The 23,170-nt window shown below is 38.1% G+C and overlaps 1 protein-coding gene across 1 annotated transcript in view; it reads right to left on the reverse strand.

Moving 5' to 3' along the window:
- LOC126259732 (uncharacterized) overlaps positions 1-23,170 on the reverse strand; it is a 217,540-nt gene that overhangs the window by 188,924 nt on the left and 5,446 nt on the right. Inside the window, exon 2 of the mRNA XM_049956719.1 lies at positions 5,879-6,106. Coding sequence (XP_049812676.1) covers positions 5,879-6,106 — 228 coding nt within the window. The remainder of the gene's footprint in view (positions 1-5,878; positions 6,107-23,170) is intronic.

A 23,170-nucleotide genomic window follows, 5' to 3' on the forward strand; every position in this document is an offset into this window, starting at 1 on the left:
GTAAGCACAAAAGCATCATGAAGCTGCTCACCCAAATCTAGTGGTAGATTGGACTGGACTGCACTGCACTGCATCATGGTGTGGTTTACTGCTAAAATACTGAGAGCATACATTCCTAGAAGAGCCAACCAGTATGATGTTGTTGTTGTTGTTGTTGTTGTTGTTGTTGTTGTCGTTGTGGTCTTCAGTCCTGAGACTGGTTTGATGCAGCTCTCCTTGCTACTCTATCCTGTGCAAGCCTCTTCCTCTCCCAGTACTTGCTGCAGCCTCATCCTTCTGAATCTGCTTAGTGTATTCATCTCTTGGTCTCCCTCTACGATTTTTACCCTCCACGCTGCCCTCCAATAGTAAATTGGTGATCCCTTGATGCCTGAGAACATGTCCTACCAACCAACCCCTTCTTCTAGTCAAGTTGTGCCACAAACTCCTCTTCTCCCCAATTATATTCAATACCTCCTCATTATTTATGTGATCTACCTACCTAATCTTCAGCATTCTTCTGTACCACCACATTTCGAAAGCTTCTATTCTCTTCTTGTCTAAACTATTTATCGTCTACGTTTCACTTCCATACATGGCTACACTCCATACATATACTTTCAGAAACGACTTCCTGACACTTAAATCAATAGTGGATGTTAACAAATTTCTCTTCTTCAGAAACGCTTTCCTTGCCATTGCTAGTCTACATTTTATATCCTCTCTACTTCGACCATCATCAGTTATTTTGCTCCCCAAATAGCAAAACTCCTTTACTACTTTAAGTGTCTCATTTCCTAATCTAATTCCCTCAGCATCACCCGACTTAATATGAATACATTTCATTATCCTTGTTTTTGCTTTTGTTGATGTTCATCTTATACCCTCCTTTCAAGACACTGTCCATTCCGTTCAACTGCTCTTCCAAGTCCTTTGCTGTTTCTGACAGAATTACAATGTCATCGGCAAACCTCAAAGTTTTTATTTCTTCTCCATGGATTTTAATACCTACTCCGAACTTTTCTTTTGTTTAATTTACTGCTTGTTCAATATACAGATTGAATAGCATCAGGGAGAGGCTACAACCCTGTCTCACTCCCTTCCCAACCACTGCTTCACTTTCATGTCCCTCGACTCTTATAACTGCCATCTGGTTTCTGTACAAATTGTAAATAGCCTTTCGCTCTCTGTATTTTACCCCTGCCACCTTCAGAATTTGAAAGAGAGTATTCCAGTCGACATTGTCAAAAGCTTTCTCTAAGTCTACAAATGCTAGAAACGTAGGTTTGCCTTTCCTTAATCTTTCTTCTAAAGGTAAGTCGTAGGGTCAGTATTGCCTCACGTGTTCCAACATTTCTACGGAATCCAAACAGATATTCCCCGAGGTTGGCTTCTACCAGTTTTTCCATTCGTCTGTAAAGAATTCGCATTAGTATTTTGCAGCTGTGACTTATTAAACTGATAGTTCGGTAATTTTCACATCTGTCAACACCTGCTTTCTTTGGGATTGGAATTTTTATATTCTTCTTGAAGTCTGAGGGAATTTCGTCTGTCTCATTCATCTTGCTCACCAGATGGTAGAGTTTTGTCAGAAATGGCTCTCCCAAGGCTGTCAGTAGTTCTAATGGAATGTTGTCTACTCCCGGGGCCTTCTTTCGACTTAGGTCTTTCAGTGCTCTGTCAAACTCTTCACGCAGTATCATATCTCCCATTTCATCTTCATCTACATCCTCTTCCATTTCCATACTATTGTGCTCAAGAACATCGCCCCTGTATAGACGCTCTATATACTCCTTCCATCTTTCTGCTTTCCCTTCTTTGCTTAGAACTGGGTTTCCATCTGAGCTCTTGATATTCATGCAAGTGGTTCTCTTTTCTCCAAAGGTCTCTTTAATTTTCCTGTAGGCAGTATCTATCTTACCCCTCATGAGATAAGCCTCTACATCCTTACATTTGTCCTCTAGCCATCCCTGCATAGCCATTTTGCACTTCCTGCCAATCTCATTTTTCAGACGTTTGTATTCCTTTTTGCCTGCCTCACTTACTGCATTTTTGTATTTTCTCCTTTCATCAATTAAATTCAGTATCTCTTCTGTTACCCAAGGATTTCTACTAGCCCTCATCTTTTTACCTACTTGATCCTCTGCTGCCTTCATGGGGGGGGGGGGGGGGGGGGACAACCAGTATATTGCATCCTTTTCTGTATAACACACAAAAAGACCACCAGAATTGAACTCACGTGGAGGTTTAGCATAAATGCTCTTCCTATGACCTGCTCTTGAGTGGAATGGGATACGGGTAAAGCAACAATGGTACAAAGCTACGCTTCGTCACACCATAAGGTTACTTCTGGAGCACACATGTAGGTATAGATAACATTAAATTTAAAGAAAACGATAATTTTAATCAACATGCTAAGCAGATAACAGCGATCTGTTCTGGATCAATTAGTAAAAACAGCCAATATCACAGAATATCTCATTTAACCAACATAGGAGGTAACAGTGATCTGCTCCTACGACCAACTGGATATTCTACAATCTTCAATGTTTTTACTAACTGATTAAAGAAACTCAGTTACTACTTTATGAAAGTAGTCAAGACATCCATTTCTTCAGATACGTAACCGTTACTTACATGCCAACTTGCATAAATTGTGGTTAAATTCTGCTTTGCTGCTGCCCAGTATCTCTGTTGCAAATAAATTTGGTGTTGGACACTTATCAAGATGAACTGTAGAAATTATGGGATAGGCAATTCCTCAGCTCTGCTAAAGCCTTTGGCTGGGTATCATGCCACTCATGTGTTTCTTTGCATAAATGTACTTAGAGCTACAGTAGCAATAAAGTCACACTGCTCCTTATTTGTCTACAGTAAACATTCAAAACATGCTATGTATTTAAAAATCTGCCGATGTGTAATCCGTTAAGTGAAACAGTATTTAGTGAGAGGCAAAATCTCAAAGCTGATATGTAGTTTATACAAACTCAAAGTGGTAAGTGAAGGTGTGTGTCAACGGTGTGGCTTGTTTAAAAGTGGAAGGATGAATATTCATGATGATAGAAATAGCCATTCATCTGTAATTAGCAATGAATGGTACAAAAAACAGAGGTAAAATTCCAAAAAATCGAAGCTTCACAGTAACTCAGTTAGTGGAGGACTTTCTGTAGGTTTCATATTGTTTTTGAGTCCAATTGTTGCTGTACAATTAGGGTACCACAGGTTCTATGCCTGTAGGGTAGCAAAATTCCTTTCTGAAAGCCACAAAACTTGATGGGTGTAAGAATTTTCTTTTTTCATTATAATGTGAAGGAGATAGCCTAAACATAAGTAAAGCGGTCATCAACAGAAAATTTGTTTTGAACACAATAGTCTAACATGGATTCCAAATCATGGTGTAGCTTGGCATTTTTCACATCAACAAATATTGCCAGAGGTGACAGAAGTGATAAGTGGCAGATAAAAGTTTAACAACTGACCTGAGAATGAGCCTGAGACTACAAATCAATAGTCTGGCATAATGATCGAAGCAGACGAAATGAATTAAAATTCGTGGTGTGGCCAGGACCCGAACCCGGGTCTTCTTGCTTGCTAGGCAGAAATGCTAACCATTAAACTACCACAGCATGATAGTCAACATTGCTGCATGAACTACCTAAGCTGAGTGCCCTTTCCAACAAAAACTTAAATTCATTTTTCCCTTATACAGGGTGGTCCATTGATAGTGACCGGGCCAAATATATCACAAAATAAGCATCAAACAAAAAACTACAAAGAACGAAACTCGTCTAGCTTGAAGGGGGAAACCAGATGGTGCTGTGGTTGGCCCGCTAGATGGCACTGCCATAGGTCAAACGGATATCAACTGTGTTTTTTTTTAAAATAGGAACCCCCATTTTTTATTACATATTCGTGTAGTACGTAAAGAAATATGAATGTTTTAGTTGGACAACTTTCTTCGCTTTGTGATAGATGGCGCTGTAATAGTCACAAACGTACAAGTACGTGGTATAATGTAACATTCCGCCAGTGCAGACGGTATTTGCTTCGTGATACATTACCCGTGTTAAAATGGACCATTTACCAATTGCGGAAAAGGACGATATCGTGTTGATGTATGGCTATTGTGATCAAAATGCCCAACGGGCATGTGCTATGTATGCTGCTCAGTATCCTGGATGACATCGTCCAAGTGTCCGGACCGTTCACTGGATAGTTACGTTTTTTAAGGAAACAGGAAGTGTTCAGCCACATGTGAAATGACAACCATGACCTGCAACAAATGATGATGCCCAAGTAGGTGTTTTAGCTGCTGTCACGGCTAATCCGCACATCAGTAGCAGACAAACTGTGTGAGAATCAGGAATCTCGAAAACGTTGGTGTTGAGAATGCTACATCAACATTGATTGCACCCGTACCATATTTCTATGCACCAGGAATTGCATGGCGACGACTTTGAACATCGTGTACAGTTCTGCCACTGGGCACAGGAGAAATTACAGGACGATGACAGATTTTTTGCATGTGTTCTATTTAGCGACAAAGCGTCATTTACCAACAGCGGTAATGTAAACCGTCATCATTTGCACTATTGGGCAACGGAAAATCCACGATGGCTGCAACAAGTGGAACATCAGCAACCTTGCCGAGTTAATGTATGGTGCGGCATTATGGGAGGAAGGATAATTGGCCCCCATTTTATCGATGGCAATCTAAATGGTGCAATGTATGCTGATTTCCTACGTAATGTTCTACCGATGTTAATATAAGATGTTTCAATGCATGACAGAATGGCAATGTACTTCCAACATGATGGTGCCCGGCACATAGCTCACGTGCGGTTGAAGCAGTATTGAATAGCATATTTCATGATAGGTGGATTGGTCGTTGAAGCACCATACCATGGCCCGCACATTCACCGGATCTGATGTCCCCGGATTTCTTTCTGTGGGGGAAGTTGAAGGACATTTGCTATCGTGATCCACCGACAAAGCCTGACAACATGCGTCAGCACAATGTCAATGCATGTGCGAACATTAGGGAAGGCGAACTACACGCTGTTGAGAGGAATGTCGTTACACGTATTGCCAAATGCATTGAGGTTAACGGACATCATTTTGAGCATTTATTGCATTAATGTGGTATTTACAGGTAATCACGCTGTAGCAGCATGTGTTCTCAGAAATGATAAATTCACAAGGTACATGTATCACATTGGAACAACCGAAATAAAATATTCAAACGTACCTACAGTCTGTATTTTAATTTAAAAAACCTACCTGTTACCAACTGTTCGTCTAAAATTGTGAGCCATCTATTTGTGACTATTACAGCGGCATCTATCACAAGGCGAAAAAAGTGGTCCAACTAAAACATTCATATTTCTTTACGTACTACAAGAATATGTAATAAAAATGGGGTTCCTACTAAAAAAAAAAACGGAGTTGATATCCGTTTGACCTATGGCAGCGCCATCTAGCGGGCCAACCACAGTGCCATCTGGTTTCCCCTTTCAAGCAAGACAAGTTTCATTCTTTGTAGTTTTTTCGTATGATGCTAATTTCGTGAGATATTTGGCCCCGTCACAATCAATGGACCACCCTGTATATTGTCACTACTGCCAGGGCTCTCCAATATTGGATACAGAGAAGTTATACATATGTGTACTTTTAAGGTTTTTCTATTACATTTGCTGTAACTATTTCATTGGCTTATTAACAACCTAACAGAGGTTATTTTCTGGTTACCCTAATATTAAGAAACATTTAGCATTAATGTTAGCCTTAATGGGGGGAAACAGAACAGTATGAAACAAACACAATTTACTCACTACCATTCATGAGATTGTACTAACAAAGATATTAATGTAAGGAAAGAGACTTTAACTGAACTTGATACCTTTCCTGTCTTCTGAATTAGGCTTGTTGTTTCTCGTACACCCAACTCTATTCTGATTCCAAACAGGTGTGCCCAAATTATTGTTTATTTGGATAGGACGTTTGTTTCCTGTTCCTGCATTTCCAACTCCACTGCTAGCTTTGCTAGTAGTTGCAGATGTAGCTGTTGTTGCTGTTGGACAAGCAGACACTTTATGATTGTTGAGTGTTCCTCCTTCCCATCTGTCTTCTGCATTCAACATGAAACAAATAAAACAAAATTTAAGCTTAAAACGAGAGAGAGACAAAGAGAGTGAGAATACTGTTTTGCTGAAACCTGTTGAACATAACTATATCCCTAAAACTGGAATGGCAATTTGCAAAGAACAAAGTGCTAATGGAAGAAACACAAAGTATACATAGAAATGTGGAATATTTAACAATACAATATGTAATGAAGAAGGAGGAGAAGGAAGAGGAAGAAGAAGAAGAAGAAGAAGAAGAAGAAGACAGAAAAAAATAAAGGAGGAAAGCTTTTGTTTTAATTGTACCCAATCTGTCAATAACATAAAAATGTGATCTGACTGTTTTTTCACAAAAGAGCGAAAAATTTATGATTTCAGTACTCTAAGTGAAGGTAAAACTAAAAATCTGATCATATTGAATGTCTCTTCTATTTTTCTTGCTAATATACCTTACACAACAAATACATAATTACAATTGCTGTTGTTACTGTTCACAGCAGGTAAATTTTTTTTCATGATCTCTATTTATCCATTTCTGCTAATTTTCTAGCACCTCCAGAAAATAAACTAGGGCTTGAGGCAAATCAATATTAGGAAGTAGTGGCCTAACAGAATTGATGAGCGATATCGCAGTTCTTAAATTTTTATCTGAAATCTGTGGCTGGTTGCTTGAATTTTTTATGGTTTTTATTAGACTAAACTGATATCACAAAATAACACACCTGTCCACACATTAGTTATGGTAAGGTATTATATGACCATATACTGGCTTGTTGTATTTTGTTTCTGAGTGAATGCTGTTCATCATTATGACAAGTTGGCATTGAAGCTACTTAACAAGTGGAGGACTGATACATAAATTTCAGAATACCACTAAATCTCTAACTTAGGAGTTTTCATATATTTCCACATGTAACCTTCATCCCCTTTAAGTTGCTTTTCCTCATTCTCTGCTCTTGTAAATTTTAATGTTTCTTTTTTCCAGCCACATTTTTCTTGAAGAAAGCATCTGAAAACAATTTAATAGCTGTAGATTCAACACTATTTTTAAATTTTTATTTCTGTTGACTCTGTTGCAACTGCTTCTGCGCCAGTTGCTGGTTACCACATGTTCTACTTGTATCAATATAAAGTCGTTCTCAATAACTGGAACTCACGTTAATTTATATAGTCAAACTGATGCACACAAATTCTTACAATATTAATACTGTCTCTGTTTAAACATACTATTGTAATACAACAAAATCCATATAACATTCACCTCAACATTAATTAAAAAGGGGGCAGATTGAAACATACTACTGTAATACATCAAAACCCATTTAACATTTACCTCAACATTGATTAAAAAGGGGCAGATTGATCAGTAAATCTACTGCTATTCACTAGTAATTTGTTCACCAGAAGGAACTGCAAACTAATACATCCACTCACTGGAGAATGTAGTGTCAGAAAGAAGAGTTTTGACAGATGACAGTGCTGTTGCCAGTTTTCAGCTGTGAAGTGCAAAAAGCTACTGGTGGTTGCAATGTCTATAGAGCTGCAGAATGCTGAGGTAGTGTCACAGAGACATGTAAAAAATCGTGTTCTGTGATTGGTTGTGGTAGATGTGCCAAGCCATTTCAACTGTCACCGCTCTTCTTTAGCAGTATGGACTGTGGTATAATGATTAAAACCAAATTACATTTATAAAACAGTTGGTCAGGGTAGCATATTAGGTCCAATACTGTCCCTGCTAAACAATTACAAGTTACCCACTGGTGATACTCATGGGGGAAAAATTATCTTTACTGATAGCAGAAATTTTATAATCAATGAAAAAACAAAAGGATTCATCACAGAGAAAGCAAATGAAAACCTCAATAAAGTTTACAACTGGTCAACATGCAATAACGTTACATTGAACATAAAGAAAACAAATGTCATGAATTTCAGTTTTAAGAGGAGAAAATGATGCTGTTAAATTAAATGTACATGGCTCCTCTGCAGATTGTGAAAAACACACAAAACTTCTAGTAATGAACTGATTTTCAAATAAACTGAAGGAGGCTGAGGATCAGACAGACGTACCGTCATTTGACCATCGGTCAGACTCCCTTATGGTGGACACAGTAATACCTCCAGTGTAGTGATGCAACTGAAAGAGTTGAAAACAAATAAGTGCTGGGTCCTGGTGGAATCCCAATTCTCCTTACTTAGCTTGCATGTATCATGAATATCTCACCCAGCGCAAAATCCCAAGCAACTGGAGAAAAGTGCAGGTGACTCTTGTAAGTAACAGGGTAAAATAATGAACCAACAAAATTATAGACCAATATCTTTACCATCAGTTTGCTGCAGAATTCTTGAACATATTGTCAGTTCAACTACAATAAATTTCATTGAGAAAAAATAGCTCCTGTTCACAATCAGCAAGGATTTAGAAAGTGTCAGCCATGTGAAACTCAGCTTGCCCTTTTCTGATATAATATCTTGCAAACCACAGATGGAGGACAAGAGATAGAGTCCATATTCCTAGATTTCCATAAAGTGTTTGACATGGTGCCCCAGTGCAAACTGTTAACGAAGGTCCGAGCATACAGATTAGGTTCCAAGGTACGTGATTGGCTCAAAGACTCCTACAGTAAAATAACGAAGTATGTTGCCCTGGATAGTGAGTGCCCCAGGGAAGTGTGATAGGACTGCTCTTTTCCCTGTATACATAAATGATCTGATTAATGGGGTGAGCGGTTTGCTGAAGAACTGTAGTTTATGGGAAGGTGGTGTTGCTGAGTGACTGTAGGAGGATACAATATGACTGACAAAATTTATAGTTGCTGTGAAAATGGCAGTTTATGCTAACTGTAGAAAAATGTAAATTGATGCAGATGAGTATAAAATATAATTCTGTAATGTTTGAATACAGCATTAGTAGTGTGTTGCTTGACACAGCCATGTCAACTGAATATCTACATGTAATTTTGCAACGAGAGATGAAATGGAATGAGCACATGACAGTGGTACTAACAAGGGAACCTTCCCATCGCACCCCCCTCAGATTTTGTTATAAGTTGGCACAGTGGACAGGTCTTGAAAAACTGAACACAGATCAATTGAGAAAACAGGAAGAATTGTATGGAACTATAAAAAAAATAAGCAAAATATACGAACTAAGTAGTCCATGCGCAAGATAGGCAACATTAAGGAAAATGTGAGACAAGGAGCGCCGTGGTCCCGTGGTAAGCGTCAGCAGCTCCGGAATGAGAGGTCCTTGGTTCAAGTCTTCCCTCGAGTGAAAAGTTTACATTTTTTATTTTCACAAAGTTATGATATGTCCGTTCATTCACTGACGTCTCTGTTCACTGTAATAAGTTTACTGTCTGTGTTTTGCGACCGCACCGCAAAACCGTGCGATTAGTAGACGAAAGGACGTGCCTCTCCAATGGGCACCGAAAACATTTGCTCGCAAGATCATAGGTCAACGGATTCCTCCACAGGAAAACACGTCTGATATATTCTATACGACACTGGTGACGGCATGTGCGTCACCTGACAGGAATATGTTGTCGACCCATCTAACTTGTACACTTGGCGAATGGGTAAAAAGATTCTTCTACCTTGCCCGATTTAGGTTTTCTTGTGGATGTGATAATCACTCCCAAAAAAGAGATGAAAACATAAGAGTTTGTCACATCAATTGCAACAAATGAATGCAACAGTTTCACAGTCGCACAGTTTTCCCTGTGCTCTGTCAAAACATATGTTTTTAACGTTTTCAAATTTTTCCGTGTGTAGACCGTCAAGTCCTGCATGTGTCCAAGCAAATCTGAACATGTCCTGGAATTTTGGAGAGCGAAGTTGATCATGTTTGAGTACATGAACTTTGATAATTGTCTGAAAATAAAAATTAAAACATTTCACTCCAGGGAGAATTTAACCAAGGACCTTTCGTTCCGTAGCTGTTCACGCTAACCACGGGACCACGGCGCTCCTCAGTTAAAATTTCCTTGATGTTGGCTATCTTGCGCACGGACTACTCAGTTTGTATATTTTGCTTATTTTTTTCATAGTTCCATACAACTTCTTCCTGTTTTCTCGATTGATCTGTGTTCAGTTTTTCAAGGCCTATCCACTGTGCCAGCTTATAACTAAATCTGAGGGGGGTGCGATGGGGAGGTTCCCTTGTAAGGAAGACAAATGGTCAACTTCAGTTTATTTGGAGAATTTTAGTAAAGTGCAGCTTTTCTATGATGGAGACTGCATATAGAACATCAATGTGACCTATTCTCGAATACTGTTCAAGTGTGTGGGATCCCCACCAGGTCAGATTAAAGGATTTGTTACCAGTAGGTTCGATCAACACACAAAGTGATTCAAATTAAAACCTTATAAGTGCTATAATATTTTTAATTGTGAAAATGAATAAAAATATTTACATGTCATTTTCCAACACAGTCTCCTGACACTGAATGCACATGAATCGAGTTTTTTTAAAGGGGCAGAACTCATCATTTCACCGATTTTCAGTTTTTTGTTGTTTCAGAAACCCGATATGCCTATTGATTAGTTCTAAAAGGGGGTTTCTAATGCTCCACATTGAGCAAGAATCCTAGACCGAAGACCGCAATTTTTTTTTAAATGAGCGTATGTCACTGACTTCCGCCTCTTTAAAAAAAAAATCTGTTGGCTGCATTCTAAACAGCTGTTTCAGTTTGCCACTTATTTGCTAACCTGTGATATACAGCCTTTGTTCCACTGCTGTTCAGTTGACAATTAGTTCACATCAAACGATAAAACGAGTGACATTGATAGCGTGTGTAGTGGTGATTACGCTGACAAATCTTGAAAAAGAAAATGTGGTGCCAATCCGTCATTATATAAGGTAAACAAAGTAGCCATGTGAGGCTAAAAAACCTGAGGCTAAGAAACCTGAATTTTCCTGCAGGTAAGCCACTTTGCTTCAATTATTTTGTACCATTTTTGTGTTAATGATTTATCAATACATTATTGTTTCAAAGCTATACTTTATGTTTATCATTAAAACAATTAATAACAATATTACTGATAGGTAACCAAAGTTGATTTAACTGGTAGCCTCCATCATCTTCAGAATGACCATGTACTACTTGTATTTACAGCAACAATTACTTATTTGTTTCTTTCTTTTTTTTTCTTCTGTTAGATGTACAAGAAAGTGTTTAGACAATCTGGGGGGAGAGAACCGTTTGGATGTGTTTTCAAAATTTTACAATATTCTTAGTAAGAATGCCCAGGATTTATATCTACAACGTTTGACTGATGTAGGTAAAGTTAAACAGAGAAGACCAGACGGTAGAATTAATCCCAAGGTAGTGAAAAGTGCTACTTTCTCTTACCACATTCTTGTAGGAAGTGATCGAAGGAAGGTGTGCATGAAAGCTTTTCTTTCAGTTTTTTCTGTGAATGAAAAGCGAGTCAGAAGAATCAGAGATTTAAAAATGGCTGGATGTACTCCAGAAGATAAAAAGAGGTAGAGGTATTACCAGATGTCTCACACCTGAAATGCATGAGGTGATTCACGATCATATTAGATCTTTCCCACTGTATGAATCGCATTATTCTCAGGACAAAATATGCTATCTGAGCTCTCAGCTATCAATAAAAACAATGTGGAAACTACTCAGAATGAAATATCCCGAATTCAGAACTGTCTCATACTACACATACTGAAACAATTTTAACAAGAGTTTTGGCTACAGATTTGGTAGCCTTCAAGTAGATGTATGTTGTACCTGTGAAGAACTTAACCAGAAAATTAAAGCCCCTCATCTTAATGAGGTTGCTAAAAGGACAGCTACAGCCGAACTATTAATACATAAACGCAAGAGTAGGAAGTTTTATTCTGCTCTCAAGCATGAATTATCTATAGAGGGGCAAAAAGAAAGCCATGTCTTGTCCATCACAATTGACCAAATGCAGAAGATTCCAGTTCAGGAGCTTTTCTATTTAAGGCAGCTTACTGTTAGTATATTCTGCATCAGTAACATTAAAGAAAAGAAGAGTACATTGTATGTTTACCATGAGGGGAATGGCAGAAAATCCCCAGATGAGGTCTGTTCTTTTTTCTCAGATTTAGAGATGCCTCAAAATAAAACAGAGCTCCATTTATTTTCAGATAACTGCACAAGCCAAAACAAAAATCAGACACTTTCTCGATATCTTCTCTCACTCACAGACACAGGTCGATTTAAGAAAAGACAACAATTTTTCCCTGTGTGAGGCCACAGTTTTTTACCTTGTGACTGTGATTTTGGAATCATCGCAAAACATCTAAAAAAACTGATAGAATCTATTCAGTGCACGAGGTTGCTTGTCATATTATAGAGAGTTCTGTACCAGGAAAGTTTGTGGTGAAAGAAGTGGCAACCACAGAAATTCTAGATTTCAAAAGCTGGTGGCCATTGCACTACAAAAAGTATGCTATCTCTGAGGAGACTAAAAGCAAACCCGGAAATGAAAGAATTAAGTTTTCAATTAGTATTCTTTATCACTTTGTCTATTCCCATGAAAGAAAGGGTTACATTTAGGGGTATTCAACAATAGATGATCTGGTCTGCCACACTTTCTTTAAGGCTCTCAGTTCAATGACACCTGCTCCGCCATCATCACCATCATACTCTTCTGGGAATGAGCAAAGATTGAAGACCTGAAGAAAATCGGACTCTAAGTTCCTCAAGAGTACATGTATTTCTACACAGAACTATTTTCTTGGCCAACTGAACCTGAAAATGCCACAGAATAAGAAGAATGCATTTTATGTACTCTAGTTGATGACAGTACTGGTGTTATATTTTTCTAGTAATTATTGTGATTTGTATCATAAACCATTGCTCTTAATAGTATTTTGTTTACCTTTGAAAAATAATTAAACGAAACTAAAAAAAAGCAAAGTTTGCTTAATTCTAACATGAGTTTTTTTTAAATTTAGGATGTATTTTTTTAAAAGAGCGTAAATCAATGAAGTTTATAGTTCAATTACACATAGCATAATTACTTAAGGAGAAAATCCTTCTCACATAAACTCAGATATTACTGTACTAATAACATAAAACCAAGAAAAAGCACCTATGTTTTGTAGTTTGGAGTTGATAGTTTTTTGTGTGTCCTGAAAAATTTACTCAGCATGAGATACGCCATTTTAAAAAAAACTCGATTCACATATTCCACAGCTTCAGAAGTGGATAGAAACCATGATGAAATTCTTTTGGTTACGGGTTCAGACAGTCATGCCACACATTTTTCACCTCTTCATCACTTCTGAAATGCCTGCCTGCCATTGCTTCTTTGACTGCACCAAATAGATGAAAATCACTACGAGTGACATCTGAAGAATAAGGGGGATGTACTACACAATAAAATTCAAATTCCTGGATAGTCTCAACAGTCTTACAGGCCATATGCAATCAGGTATTGTCATTCTGTGGCAATACTTCTGAAGTCAGAAATCCTCATTGTTTACTCCTGATTGCAGGGCAAAGTTGATTTTTCAGCATGTCTGAATAAGATAGGTAAATGTGACTCCCCTATCCATGTAAAGCTCCAAAGTCACTCCATTTGCATGCCAGAACAGAATGAGCACAACTTTTTCATAGATGGTTGAGTGTGGAATTTTTTTGGTTTTGGTGATGAGCTGTGACACCATTCTTTGCTTGATGTTTTCATTTCTGGTTGGTGACAGTGAATCTATGTCTCACTGCCTATAACAGTTTTCTCCGGAACTGCATCACCTTCAACACAGAAATGATACAAAAGTTCTTCACAGGCATCGGTGCAAGAGTCTTTCAGTCCGGCAGGCAACTGATGTGGTGTCCATTTTGCTGACACCTTGCTGAAGTGTAGTGCATTGTGAGCAATATTTTGTGCTGAAACAATATTAATCGTCAAACCTGTGCTCAACTGTGGTGCATGTTGATAGTGGGGCGGTCATCTTGTTGTGGATGCTGCTGCCTTCTCCTGCATTGTACCATCACTCTGCCATCTGTTGCTCACTTTCTGAATCTCAAGGAAAACTACTGCCACCTACCAACTCCACCACAAAACATTTCAATATTTTACAGAATTTTAAGGTTTTCATTTGAATCACCATTGTATTACAGAGATGCTTCGTGAACCCAAATGGAAATCCCCTGGAAGGAAGACGACATCCCTTTCATGAGGCACTACTAAGAAAATTTAGAGAACTGGCATTTGAGACTAACTGCACAATGATTCTACAGCTGCCAAAGGACATTTCGTGCAAGGATCATAAAGATAAGATAAGAGAAATTAGGGCATGTATGGAAGCACACAGACCGTTATATTTTCCTCACTTCACATACGAGTGGAATAGGAAAGGGAATGTCTAGTAGTGGTAAAAGGTATCCCCCACCATGTACCATGTGGTGGCTGCGGAGTGTTATGTAGATGGAGATCCTGATTTCCATACAAACTGTTACACCCAGATAATTGTATGAGTTGATTGATTACAGCCGTAACTCATTGTTACTGTAGTCATAGGGCACTTCATTTCCTCAATTTGTGAAACTGGAGTGACATCGTTGACTTAAGAGAAGAAAGGTCTCAGTTGAGAAAAGACATCAGACACATCAGTGAGGTACTTGAAATGTTAACACTACAGCTTACAGAAGGTATTTCTCAAAATAATAACTAAAAGAAAATACACATCTAGTGCATTTAAAGATACTGGAACCAGTAAAACAAGTAGCATTGAATTCTGTAAAAAAATAAATCCATACAGAATGAATACTTCCTAGGTGTACAAACCAAAATAAGGTAGCCCATATCAAGAACTGTTGAAAATACAGCAGGTGGTGGAAAGTTTTGTCTAGAAATCGAAATCCACCAATCAAACAGATTTTCAAGTTACCAACATGTAGGAGATGTGTACCTTTTAGTCTCCCTAATAATTCTTCATGCTATCTAAGCTCTATTCTGGGATAGAAAAGTTAGAATTAAACTTGTCACAAGTTATCTTGAAACTGAAGCACTGGAATGGCATGAACTTCTTGTTAAAGACTTTAAAAAACAGAAGTTCCATGGCAATCATATTTACATCTATATCCATACTTGTGAAGTGCATGGCAGGGAGTACTTTCCGTGGTACCACATAATAGGTTTTCTTCCCACTCCAACATAGTATGAGGCACAAGAAGAATGATTGCTCGAATACCTGTGTGCACGCTGAAATTAGTCTAACCTTGTCTTTGCAGACCCTATGAGAGTGACAGATGAGCAAGTGTAGTATATTCTTAAATACCTTACTCAGCAGTGGTCTTTGAAACTTCGTAAGTAGGCTTTTGTAAGATAACTGATGTCCATCTTCAAGCGTACGCCAGTTCATGTTTTTCAGTATTGTCATGATGCTATCTCATGAGTCAATCAAATCTTTGGCCATTCGTGCTGTCCTTCTTTGCATATGTTTAATATTTCCTTTTAGTCCCCCAGCATCATTCACAAACAGCATTACCCATCCCTGTATTGACTGACAAAGTGCAACAGGCATGGAACTCCACCCCACAAAGTGACTTCAGTGGTTACGCTGGCTATTAATGTACCACTATTTCACATTTGCAATGGCTTATCTTGTGCTTACATTAAACTGTAATCTTGCAATGTTAATCACTTACATATGTTACCTAGACAAATGTATCCTATAGGTTACATAGACAAATGTATCCTCAAAAATTCATTACCCTACATTAATTATTTTTTGGAGACACTGAGTCACAGATAGGCACACCAAAAAGACAGTCACAAATAAGCTTTCGGCCAGCAAGGCCTTCATCAAAAATAAATGACAGACGCATGCGCACACACTCACGCAAATGCGCACACACATGACTGCAGTCTCTGGCAACTGAAGCCACACTCAACTGTACTGAGTGTGGCTTCAGTTGCCAGAGACTGCAGTCGTGTGTGTGTGTGTGTGTGTGTGTGTGTGTGTGTGTGTGTGTGTGTGTGTGTGTGTTATTTCTGATGAAGGCCCTGCAGGCAGAAAGCTTATTTGTAACAGTCTTTTTGTTGTGCCTATATGCGACTCAGCATCTCCACTATATGGTGAGTAGCAACTTTCCTTTTCATAATATTGTTACATTCCATCCTGGATTTTCCATTGTTTAATTATTTTTTAGTGTTTCAATTTTTTCCATCAGTGTATTATGAAAAGAATATTAACAGAAATCACAGAACACAAAAAACACTGATGTAGTATCATTCCATACACTACATTTCATTCACAGTTTATACAACCACAACTGGTGACAACTAAATGGCAAGAATCAAAAATTAAATCAACTAGCAGGCAGCAAGATTTCTTTTCTCTAGTCACTAAAAAACTCTGCAGAATTTCTTTGAAGAACTGAAGAGACTACATAAAACTTAATCATTTACAATGAGAAGTAACTTGTGTCACAGGACAGTGCCCTGTAGGAGGAAGATAAAGTTATTTTCACCTCAGTGGTAATGAACAGAGATGTCACAATTGAATCATTGGCTTCAATGGTTGCAGACTGTTGTCCATCAAGCCAAGCCACACTTACTCCCACTGAAATTCAGTTCTATAATTCAACTGTGAAGTAACAACCTACATAGGGATAGCATGCTGTGTCTTATTTTGTACCATTGCTTCATTTGAAGCCTTATTTCACTAATTCCTAAGTGATACAGAGGGTACTCATTACAGATTGTTTGTTTGAACAGCCAAGGTATCTGCTCAGATTTTTGGAATCCTAGTCATCTGAATGATTAAACCATTGGCTGCTCTCTCTAACATGCAATGTTTCATAGAGTGCAATCCATTGGTTGTTAGAGCAAGCACAGAAAAAAGCATTACACTGTGTCCTGAATATTCTACATGTAAGCAAGTTAAAATGAATGAAATAAGATGGAGGGGGGTGGGAGAGAAAGTTATAGATTTAAATATGGTTATGCATGAAAATACTGGTAAAAACTGAACAAGATTTGCAAAATAATGGGAAACAATCTGAATAATACCTCATCTCTGGTTTCATAACAGTTCCCATCACTATAAGGTAATTTAGACAGGAACAGATGATGGAAAATTAAAAAGTAAGGGCTCCAGGATGAGAAGAGCCATCCATTGTGAGGACAAGGGGACACAAAGAAAGTTGGTTTTCGGGACACAAAGAAAGTTGGTTTCCCAAGCAAGAAACTAATAGTTCCAAAATGTAGAATAATCTCTTATACTTTCATATGTGTCTATCAGCAGAAGCCTACTAAAAATTTCACTTCCTGGAGTCTCAATTTTGCAGTTTTTCAACTGAATTTAGCATTTTATACAATTAAGTTTATATAAATCTTTGTCCCTTGCTTTTATCATTATTTAAGCACCCTGAAGATGAGTATAGTCAAATTAGGGCATAAAAACATTTCACGAGGCAATAATACCTTTCACATGTAAATATTTTTTAGGCAGCTACCAGATTCTTCATACAGCAGTATATTCCAGGAATCCTGTAATTAAGATGTATTCTGACTATAAATGGGTAGGAACAACAGGCAGACATTATTATTTATTGCTGTAAGCGCAAATGTGACAATGTCTCATATACAAGTTACCGGTTGCACACAAGGAGTGTGGAAATAAGTTAGTTAGTTAGTTAGTTTCATGTCCAATGGATCATTTTACAATGCTGTGGAATGAGTCATTTTACATTCACCTTTTTTAAATATACAGATGAATTCCTATCATCACCTTTTACACATTACAATAATGGAAGTTCTTCTATAGTATAGAAGGAGTTGTCAGGAAGAAAGTTTTACACTTTTTTTTTTTTTCAAATTTTAGTTTGCTGTCTGTCCAAACATTTTATATCACTTGGTAAGTGATAAATTTTTTTAACTGTGGCACTATTCCCCTTTTCGTGCCAAAGATAACCTTAATGTGGAGCAGTGAATGTCATTTTTCTTTCTGATATTGTAATTATATGCATTTCCCTTTCTTTTGAACTGCAGTGTATTATTTAGGACAAACTTAATGAGGGAATAAATACACTGTGAAGCAATAGTCAAAATGCCCAGCTCCTAAAGCAGATATCTACCAGATGATAGTGGTTGCGCACCACATATTATAATATTCTTACAGCATGTTTTTGAGCAATGAAGACTTACTTTATTAACAATGAGTTTATTTCATTGACATTATTGAATGAAAATATGCAAAATGTGACAGCTTACTTATTTGCCTCTCCCCTGAGTCTAAGAGTAAATGTGGCTGAATGAAGTTGGTTTCGGACTTCCAAAATGTGCATTTTCCAGTTTAAGTTCCCATCAATATGTACACCTGAGAATTCTGAAGTTTCTGCCCTATTTATTACTTCCCCACAATATGTTATACTTGTTGCAAGCTTAAAGAAATCTAATTTATTGCAACATTTAACTATACCAGACATTACAGACCAAGCAACTTCATACAAATAACAATGGCATACTAATAAAAGCAAAGGAAAAATGTATGTCAGAGATTACATTATTCAGTTTTATGTTTGGCTCACACTTGTCACTACATTGCACAAACACTTCAGCACTCCCCACTTAGTGTAATGGTCACTTTTGTTAAAATGTACGTGATACTCAGATCTTGTAACCACAGGCTAGGTGTGAGCTGCCATCAAATCATTAGTGTGAACATCCAACGTCCGTTGTAGCTGGTAAGTGATGCACGGTGGAATGGCGGGCGAATCAGTCCTGTCCGTGGCAAGTCTATCCGGTGATGTGTTTGTACCGACGCAGCAGGTGCTGAAGGCAGGTTTGATTCAGTCAATGGAGATGGTGGTTGGCAGTCAAATAATGTCACCCATAAATGTCCCTTGCTGATAACTGGAGATGGTCTATCACCACGGTGCCCGCAGTGGCTTGCTACACCTCTGGCAGCCCTGTACTTTAAGCAGCCTCTGCCATTGCAATATAGAATGGCTGGCAGCACCTGCTCAGCCCACCTGTGCTCAGAGCCACATTGCTACATAAAGCTACACAGATGCCGCCTAGCTGCAGTGCCATCATCATTGTTGTTACTGCTGTAATAGCTGGACTTCATTTGTTGCTGCATTATTTGTAACACATCTTTGTACATTTGGAGAAATACACGTTAAGTAAATCTTCTGTTTGTTAAGTTAAGTTTTTCGTTGATTATTTCTGCTCCTATGCTTTCCTATGACGATAGTTGCCACACCACTCCGTAGCCCACCTCTCCTTACTGTTGTGTACAAAGTTATACAATGGAAGCAATACTTTTAATTGTATGTGCATGCATTATATTAACCCATTCGCTGCTGTATGGAATGCTGTAGTCCTAATATGCTTCATTCCCAATAGGACTGCAAGTGATTTGAATAGGTATCACTTGAGTTGTCTGCCTTGGTCAGTTGTAACACACATAAAAATTCCAAAATGGGCCATTAATCCATGGAAGAATGTGGTCACAACTGTTTTGCCAGATATGTCAACCTCGGAGGACACTTCAGGCCAATGAGTGAAGTGGTCAATAGCTATTAGGTAATTTGTATAGCCTCTGGACGGTGAGGCAATGTCCAGATGTGCAATGTCGCATGATCGGTTCGGGGGAACAAAAGTGCCAAAGGACACATTGACATGACTGCTGATCTTATTCCATTAACATGTCACACACTGGGGCATAAATGTCTTGCAGTAATTGTCCATGTTTGGTTACTGAAAAGCACGCTTCACATGTTGTACCACGTACCCCAGGATGACAAAAGTCACTGGCCACAAATAGTCTTGGTTTTATCATGGCAGGGCCATGGTGTTACTTGGATGTGACGGAGTTGCAGACCTGATAGTCATCTCAGCAAACCCTCGCTTATTGATAGCAGTGTATGCTGCATACAATTCATGATTGTAGGTTACCAGCTCTGTTGTGATGGGGATAACGTTTTGCTGAGATATGCCAAGAGCTGCCAGTGTTTGCCTACTCATTGTTGCAGTATGGCAACAACTGCAGTGGCAGATGTGTCGACCATTAGAGCGAGGGGCACCTGCAGAACTGGGTGGACTAACAGAATAGTCTCCATGTGGCAGTCTTCACATCGGTAAATGCCAACTCAGATTCACTCGTCCACAGCAATTGTATCGTTTGGTTTTGGTGAATCTCATAGCAAGTAGTTCAATGGGGCAGCTTCCAGTGCATGGTGATACACAAAATGGTGATAAAAGTTGATTATAGCCTCAGCTCTTTCCTGTGGACGTTGTGTTTCTTGGGTACTGATAGTGTAATCCAAAAATTGGATCTCAGTTGCTCCAAATACACACTCCGATAGACTGTTAAGTAATCCATGTGAATGGAAGTGAGTAAAGACTTGGCACATGTGTGTAAGGTGTTCTGTCACTGAGCTTCACAACACCAAGAATCATCATTGTCAATACAGCAAAACTCATGGTTGCACATGACACTGCCCATGAACTGTTGAAAGATCTGTGCAGCACTGCATAGACCAAAAGGCATCCTGGTAAATACTAATAGCCCAAAAGGGGTGTAGACATCACGTTCAGCTACATCATCCCGAAAAACAGATATCTGATAGAATGCACGTAACAAGACTAACGTGGAGAAGATGCATTTTCCATGGATATTTGCTATAAAATCTTCATTGTGTAGTACTGGATAATGATCAGGGATAGTACTAGCATTGGGCTGTTTATAACACCCACATGGGCACTACCTTGGGACCATGTGGAGTGGAGATGCCCAACTTCTGCTCAACAGGTGGCAGATTCCTTATGTGAGCATAAAAGAGAACACCTGCTTGCTACTTTCAACTTCACTCAGTGTTAAACGGTGAGAATGAACGTGAACTTGCGGTCCTGGTATGAGCAATACATAATGCATTATATAATGCTGAACTGGTGCTACTGTAGGTAGTTGCAAAGTGATTTCCGGGAACTAGTTCAACATACTTATCATTGGTGTAATACTCTTAGCTGCGCAGAATTGAATACGTTGTGTCTTTTTCAAAATTTAGGACCGAACGATTTGCTAAAAATCAATCAATGACACTTTTGAGGACATTATTTTTGTTTCTGTATGTATGTTTGGATTGATTACAATACTAGTGCTATGTGCAGGAAAAAAAGGTGATCAAATTAATTGTGCTTGTTGTATGTTAGACAGAAAATTATGTACATATATGAAGAACCATAATGGACAACTGAGCTTTAGGGAACCCCATAAGCGATTTCTCCCCAGTCAGAATACTGTCCTCAGACTACAATGCTTGAATTACTACGTACAACTGCCTCCATTCTTTTTATTAGATATGACATAATCAGCTGGTTGGCTATACCATCAATCCCATAAAACTTCAATTTATCTAGGAGAATACTGTGTTTCGTACAATCAAATGCCTTAGATACACTGCAGAAAATACCAACCAACCCTATTTTATTATTTAATGCTTGTAAAAATTTGGTGAGTGAACGTCCTCAGTAGAGCAACTCTTCTGAAATCCAAACTCTGATTTGCTGAACATATTATTGTTACTCAGTTGAGAAATTATTCTAGAATATATCACCTTCTTAAAAATTTTGGAAAATGGTATAAGCAATGAAACAGGTTGGTAGTTATTTTACAATATGTCTCACATCACGTTTCTCAAAGAGGGGTTTGAAAATGGCACATTTCAGTATCTCTGGAAAATCCCTTGAGTTAGTGATGTATAACATATTTCAGATAAGACCAGGGTTATTATATACGAATAAATCTTCAGCACTATATTGGAAACACCATCAAAACCAGATGAGCTTTTATTTTTGAGATAATATGTAACCTTTTCAATTTCAAAAGGAGAAGTTGATGATACATTAACAGGAATGAATTTTAAGAGCACTGCTTTTTCAACATACTGCTCCGATTTTCCTCTTGAAGTGTTTGTCCCTTTACTTTTACTATATTTAAGAAATTATTACTAAATATATTTGCTACATGTGCTTCATCACTTACAGCCCTTCCCTTCTGTTCAATAGTGATGTTATTCATGTTCTGTGGCTGGTTGTCCTGCCTCATTTCACTACATTCCACATAGCCTTACATCTGTTGTCGGAATTACTGATTTCCGACATTATGTGCATGTTCCTTGATTTTTCAATATCTTTTCTTAGTATTTTTGAGTAGTTTTTTTAGAGTGCAAGTACTGCAGGATCTCTACTTTTTCTTGCTAACAGATACATTTCTCTGTTCCTTTCACAAGATACTTTAATCTCCTAGTGATTCATAGTTTAGTACATGGCTGTAAGATATTCTTTATTATTATCTAATGTGGAGCTATTTTAAAATAATGATATGAATTTATTATGGAATAAATTACATTTTATATTAACATTTGGTTCATTATAAATTTCACTTGTAAACTATTCTTGAAAACATCTGTCCTGGAGTTATTAAATATTATTACTGATTTCCAGTAAGGAGTATCCCATACATAAGGCACTACATTATTTATTCTGACTAACTGTGCATCATAGTCAGCAGGAGCATTTATTACTGTGTAAACAGTTATTTTCTTGCTTTGAGCTTCACTAAAGAAAACATTTTCTTATGGGTTACTACTATCTTTATCAATCCATGATGTAAAGTTAATTATTGAGCTCAAATTGCAGGGTCCAAATAAGGTTTCCAGATCAGTTTTCTTGTCAGAATCCTTTAGAAAATCTACACTGAAGTCACCACAGACTTGCTGCTGCCTGATAGATAGCATAGTAAAGGACAGAGATTCATCATAAAAAGAAGAATATATGACGGTAGTATCTGTTCCCGAAAGAACAGTTACCGTGGATGACCATGCAGCTTGCTAGAAATGAAATGATAATTAAATGGACACCCTAGCTGCAAACAGGCGTTGATGTACTTCATTGGGGACATGTTGAAATGTGTGCCCCGACCGGGACTCGAACCCGGGATCTCCTGCTTACATGGCAGACGCTCTATCCATCTGAGCCACCGAGGACACAGATGAATAGCGCAACTGCAGGGACTTATCCCTTGCACGCTCCCCGTGAGATCCACATTCCCAACATGTCAA

This window comes from Schistocerca nitens, chromosome 1, assembly GCF_023898315.1.
Source record: "Schistocerca nitens isolate TAMUIC-IGC-003100 chromosome 1, iqSchNite1.1, whole genome shotgun sequence".
Taxonomy (NCBI): Eukaryota; Metazoa; Arthropoda; class Insecta; order Orthoptera; family Acrididae; genus Schistocerca; species Schistocerca nitens.